The sequence below is a fragment of the Cnephaeus nilssonii genome, assembly GCF_951640355.1.
Source record: "Cnephaeus nilssonii genome assembly, chromosome: 20".
Taxonomy (NCBI): domain Eukaryota; kingdom Metazoa; phylum Chordata; class Mammalia; order Chiroptera; family Vespertilionidae; genus Cnephaeus; species Cnephaeus nilssonii.
In genome coordinates, this window is record NC_137091.1 from 45387090 (window position 1) to 45393132 (window position 6043).

At 65.9% G+C, this 6043-nt stretch overlaps 1 protein-coding gene across 1 annotated transcript; it reads left to right on the forward strand.

Annotated features, from left to right (window-relative positions):
* Positions 1-43: 43 nt before the first annotated feature.
* EMC10 (ER membrane protein complex subunit 10) lies at positions 44-5474 on the forward strand. The gene is made up of 8 exons (XM_079799912.1): positions 44-201; positions 1064-1133; positions 2290-2399; positions 3276-3380; positions 3788-3969; positions 4124-4217; positions 5010-5096; positions 5348-5474. The coding sequence occupies exons 1-7, from the start codon at positions 88-90 to the stop codon at positions 5094-5096; spliced, it is 762 nt and encodes a 253-aa protein (XP_079656038.1). The 5' UTR covers positions 44-87; the 3' UTR covers positions 5348-5474.
* The last annotated feature ends 569 nt before the right edge of the window (positions 5475-6043 follow it).

Here is a 6043-nt window from a genome sequence, read left to right on the forward strand (position 1 = left end):
ACGCGGGCGGGATGCGGTCCGTTCCTCCCAGAGTGCTCCGCGGCGCTCGGCTCACTCTGGCCCGTGGGTTGGTGGGAAGGGGCCAAAATGGCGGCGGCCGGCGCCAGGGCCACTCGACTGCTCCTGCTCTTGCTGATGGCGGCCGCAGCCCCCAGCCGCGCGCGGGGCAGTGGTTGCCGGTCCGGGGCCGCTGCGCGGGGGGTGAGTACTCAGTGGCGCGGCCGACAGAAATCGTGAGGTCGGTTAAGGCGGGAACGGGGCCACGCAGGGCCGAGAGGGAAGAGAGGTGAAAGCACCGTGGAAGGCGAGCTTGCAGCCCTGCACCTGCAGAGGCCACACAAGAAGCGGGAGGGCAGCGTGAGGGGCGGGGCTCGGGTGGGACCTAGGTCCTAGGCACTCGTACGCTCGGTGCGGTGAAGGTCGGGGCCAGACTGCCTCGCCTCTCCCGCGTTCTGACGCTGGGAACCTGCAGTCATGAATATGCATGAGGAGGTGTGGCCTGGATGGAACACTAGCGAATCAGACGTCGGGCCGCTAAAATGAAAAAGGCGGGGCGGAGGGCTCTCTCGAGATTGGAGGGGGTGTGCTGTGGCTGAATATGCATGAGGGGGGCGGGATCTTGAGCGGATTGAAATCTGGAACGGAGGTTGCGCAGATCCGAGAGTGGAGGATGCTGCACAGTTAGGAGAAATTTGGAGATTTGGAGAAGAGGAGGGCGTGGATCCCTCCTTTTTGGGGCAGTTAAGGTGAACACGAGGCTACTTGGATATTATTAGCTTAGAAAGGAAGCGCAGGGTGCCTTTTAACTCAGGCATATTAATGATACTGGACGTGAAAGTGACCCGCGGATAGTTGCCTTGGAAACGAGGTTAGCTTGCTTGCAGGCTCTGGTTTTCTGGGGACCGTCCAGATCCTGAATTTTCTTGAAATGGGCGGTGGAGTCGTGGGCAAGCGTCCGTGTTTGGATATGAGTATGAAAAGAAGGCTCCTCTCTCAGGATGCCAGTCTGTCCGGGGTCAGGTGAGGGCTCTGTGGGTCCTCACTTGGGGTCCTCTGTCTGCAGGCCGGGGTGGAAGGTCGAGACGAGGCCTGTGGCACCGTGGGGCTGCTGCTGGAGCACTCATTTGAGATCGGTGAGTCGAGCAGTGTCCTCGCCTGAACGCGTCCCCAGCGCCCCGTGAAGTCGGGAGCCTTGGTTTGGGTGCTGTGCAGTGTGAGACACCCTCCCTTCACTGACAGCCTTGCCCCTGAGAGGGTGTTTGCATTGCCCTGGGGCGGGGGGAGGGCGGGGGGCGGGGAGGGCGGGGAGGGCACTAGAATAGAAACTGTGCCTTTAACTGTAAGGCAAATCCAATTCAGAAAGGTCACGGCAGCAGCAGAGAGAACCTCGGAGAGCACTTCTCTGACCCATTGCCTGTGCCCTGCACTAGTGGTTAGATGCTCTGCGTGTCGTAACCCCAACATCCTCACAACAGTCATGCAAGGGAGTAGGTGTTAGGGATGGCCCCATTTTTCAGAAGAGGAAACTGAGGCCCAGAAGGGCACCACACTCCATGGCCCAGCCTGCACTGCCTTGATTCCCCCAGAGCACAGACGTCAGTGAGGCCCAGGGGTTAATAATCCAGTCTGGGAAGTAGCTCCCCATGTAACATCCAGGACCGGCCACCAGGGCCGGGGGCCCAGGTGGCGTGCCAAGTGCTGTCCTCTGCAGCTTACAAAGGCCTTGATCTCTAGCTGACCGCTGCCCGTCGCCCCCTCAGCCCACACTGTCCCTCCCCCAATTGCCCCCCTTCTAGATGGCTTCCCTTCCTGGCTCCGCTGAACAGACTCAGTACATTTTTGTAACAGTTTCCTCTTGCAGCATCGGCTTGTTTTAAACTTGGATGGGGTGGAGGGGAAGCCCAGCCTGGGGCCCCAGACTCTGGGGGGCACTTGTTATAAACACTGAAGCTGGGCCTCTTAGACCTGGTATCTTCCTGAGAAAGCCACGCTGATTGTGATGGCCCGGCGGGGGGTGGGTTGAGGGGGGAGTGTGGACTCTTCGGCCCGGTATCTTGCAGCTGGGCAAACAGGCTCAGAGCAGTTATGTGAATGTCCCTGGTCGCCTGGCAAGGCAGAAGGGCTTAGGAGCTGTGGGGTTCAGGCGTCTGCCCTGCTCTGTGAGGATGTGGGGTGTCCCTCACTTGCAGGTGGGAAAACGGGGGCTCAGGTTGGGGAAGCTGGTCACTGCAAGGGTTGAAGGGTTGAAGGGTGCTGTGGGGGGTGCTCGCTGAGCCCAGGCTCCCACAGATGACAACGCCCACTTCCGGAAGCGCGGCTCCATACTCTGGAACCAGCAGGACAGCACCTTGTCCCTGTCGCAGCGGCAGCTCAACGAGGAGGAGCGCGGCCGACTCCGGGTGAGGAGGGGACCGGGGCCCGGCGAGCAGGGGGGACACATGTGCCCTAGCGTGTGGCATGCATGCCTCCGGGCCTTGGCCCGGGCTGCCCCTCCGCCCAGCACACCCTCTCCTCCGTCAGTTTTTTTACAAAATGTATTTTTATTGATTTCAGAGAGGAAGGGAGAGAGAGATAGAAACATCAATGATGAGAGAGAATCATTGATCGCCTGCCTCCTGCACGCCCTCTGCTGGGGATCAAGCCCGCAAGCAACCCAGGCATGTGCCCTTGACCGGAATCGAACCCGGGACCCTTCAGTCCGAAGGCTGAGGCTCTATCCACTGAGCCACACCAGCCAGGGCTCCTCCGTCAGTTTCCCACAACCAGCTCCTACCCTTCCAGATTCAGCCAGAACCAGCCAGTCCGTTAGGATGAGGTTTGCTTTTGAGGAGAGAGAACCCCACAGGAGCCATGATGGAACGAGAACGTTACCTCTAGCCCTGCTCCATGGCCTCCTCCAGGGCTGGACTCCCAGGCCAGCTCGGTCCTCCCCGAGGAAGGTGTAGGGGTTCCTGGGGCTCCGGTGAGGCTCCAGGGAACAAGGGAGAGGAGGGGATGAGGGAACAGCCATATTTTGGGGAAACGGGCGAAAGAAACCACAGTGCACTTCCACTCTGTCCCTTTGGGCAGATGGAGCTCCGGGGGTCCCGGGCTCACCCCCGGGCAGGGCCATCCCCGTGGGAAGAGCCCGGGGCATCCTCAGCGCTGCGGCCGGGAGTGGGTGGTGCTGGCTGGGCGGGACTGTGGACGGGCCTTCCTGGCTGCGGGCCGTGGGGCCTAGGCTTGGTAGGGTCCTGGCGTCCTCCCTCTCACCGCCGCCGCTGCCTGCCCTGCAGGATGTGGCAGCCCTCAACGGCCTGTACCGGGTCCGGGTTCCGAGGCGGCCTGGCGCCCCTGATGGCCCCGAAGCTGGCGGCTACGTCTCCTCCTTCGTCCCCGCGGTGAGTCAGTGGCGAGGACTGGCCTCCATCCTTGTTCTTCCCACTGGTCCCGGCCTCGCTGCCACCATTCGTGCCCCAGTATTTATGGATGAGGGGAACTTGGACTTGGCCTTGTCCTCTAGGGCCTCCCAGCTGCGTCCATGCCGTGGGTTCTCTGAGGGGGCAGCACAGGGCGGCATGGGCCTGGGCTTGTGCCCGAGGGGCAGGTGGCCACGGAAGCTTGAAAGATGCTGCTGTGGCTGTGGGGGGGCTGTGGGTGTGGGGGGCGGTGGGTGTGGGGGGCGGTGGGTGTGGGGGGCGGTGGGAGGGGCGGTGGGTGTGGGGGCGGTGGGAGGGGCTGGAGGCTGGGGCGGGCATCCCAGTGCTGGCAAGGCCTGGGCAACAGCCCCTGCTCCCCTCCCCCCCAGTGCTCCCTGGTGGAGTCGCACCTCTCGGATCAGCTGACGCTGCATGTGGACGTGGCTGGCAACGTGGTGGGCCTGTCGGTGGTGACGCACCCCGGGGGCTGCCGGGGCCATGAGGTGGAGGACGTGGACCTGGAGCTGTTCAACACGTCTGTGCTGCTGCAGCCGCCCGTCACCGCCCCAGGGTGAGGGCCCGGTCACCGCCCCAGGGTGAGGGCCCGGTCACCGCCCCAGGGTGAGGGCGTGGGACGCACCCAGCCCCGCCGGCTTGGCCGTCCCCCTGCCTGCTGGTGTTCGGGTGGCTGCCTCCGTCCCTCACCGTCTCCTCCTCCCCCGCAGCCCCGAGACGGCGGCCTTCATCGAGCGCCTGGAGATGGAGCAGGCCCAGAAGGCCAAGAACCCGCAGGAGCAGAAGTCCTTTTTCGCCAAATATGTGAGTGCGCTTCCGCCTGCCCCCCCTTTCGGACAGGCCCGCTCTGCCCTGCTTCTCCTCCCGGCCCCTGTGCGGGCCCCCGGGCCTCGGTGCGTGTCCCCCTGGGCTGAGCCTAGGCCTGGACGGAGCCGTGCGGGCTGGAGCCCCGGCGCCCGTCTCAGTGCGGGCGGCTCAGAGCTGGGGTGCGGCCCGGGCGCCGGGTGGGGCAGCGGGGTGCAGGCAGCCCAGTGAGCGGAGGCCTGTGGGGAGGGCTGAGGGCGGCGGTGGGGGAGGGGGAAGGGCTGCCCCAGGAGCAGCTGGGACGAGAGTCCAGTGGGGAGGACGCGGCCTGGGCCGGGGCCGGGCTGTGAGGCTGGAGATAGGGTGGCAGAGGAACAGGGTGGCTCGGAAGGAGGGGCTGGTGGGGTCCCCCAGGTCCGGGAGGCAGGCGGCTCTGGGCAGGGGCATTGGGTGGCAGTGCTCGGGGCCAAGGGCCCGGAGGCCGGTCTGGAGCTGAGGAGGGGCCAGGCCTGCGCTGCCAGAGAAGCCCCGGGCCCAGGGTCCCGGGACCTGGGGGTGCTGCTGCAGGGGGCGGCCCGCCTGGGGCGTAGCCAGGGCCACGGGCGGGAGGAGGCTGAGCCCTGCAGTGCTGGGCGCCGTGCCCGCAGGACCTGACGGAGGATAGCCCAGCCTCGGGATTGTGAGGAAACTGAGGCCCAGAGAGGCCGAGAACTGGCCTCCCTGGCCGCCCTCCCGAGGGCTGCAGGACCCCACGGCCACCACTGGCCCTGACCGCGCCCCCTCCCTCCTCAGTGGCACCTCATCCTGGGGGGGGCCGTGTTGCTCACAGCCCTGCGTCCTGCTGCCCCGGGGCCCGCGCCATCTCCGCAGGAGGCCTGAGTGAGGACCGAGCCCCTCCCGCCTCTGCCCGCTGTGCACCCCCCTGCCCTCCCCACCCGACCCCGACCCGTAGTGATGTAGGGGACCCGGGCCCTCTCCTCACGCGGCCTCCCCTCACGCCAGACCCCACCTTCCCTGCCCTGGGGGGATGCTGCTCACACTCACCTCCCTTCTCTCTCTCTCTCTCTCTCTCTCTCTCTCTCTCTCTCTCTCTCTCTCTGTCCGTTGCCCGTCCTCCTGTCCGCCCACAGTGGATGTACATCATTCCTGTCGTCCTGTTCCTCATGATGTCGGGAGCACCGGATGCCGGGGGCCAGGGGGGCGGTGGGGGAGGGGGGGGGCGGAGGGGGCAGTGGCCGGTGAGGGGCCGGGGGCTTCCCTGCTGCCCAGAGAGCCGGGCCTTGCTCACCCCAAAAGGACTCGCTGCCCCTCCCCACGTGCCGCTCCCCTGGGCCCTGTGTTCCTGTCTGGAGGGGCGGTGGGACTCCTGGCCCTGCTGCCCCCTGCCCGCCCCTGTGGCCCCACTGCAGCCCCAAAGGCCTCCCTCTGACCCCGTGTCCCCTCGTCCCCTCGTCCCCTCGTCCCCCAGCTCCCCCAGTCCGGGAGCTCCCAGCCTCCGCGCCCTTGCTCTCCCCTGCCTCCCGCTGGGCTCCATGGCCCCTGCCTCGTCGGCCACACTCCGTCCCTGTGCCCTGAGGGCGCCTGGCCCTGTGGGCACCTGGCTCCGCTCCTCCCTGGCCCTGCCCTCGGGCCTGCTCTGCCCCTTTTCTGCCCAGGATGCCAGGCCCCCGTGAGGTGTGAGTTCGCACAGAGCAGACGGCTTCCGTGCGCGCAGGCCCGGATGTCCCTCCCACCGCCGGCGGCCTTCCCTGGGCCTCAGCGGTTACCCCCACCCCAAGCTTACCTATTTAAACCACTGAGAGAACATATTGAAATATATTCCCCTT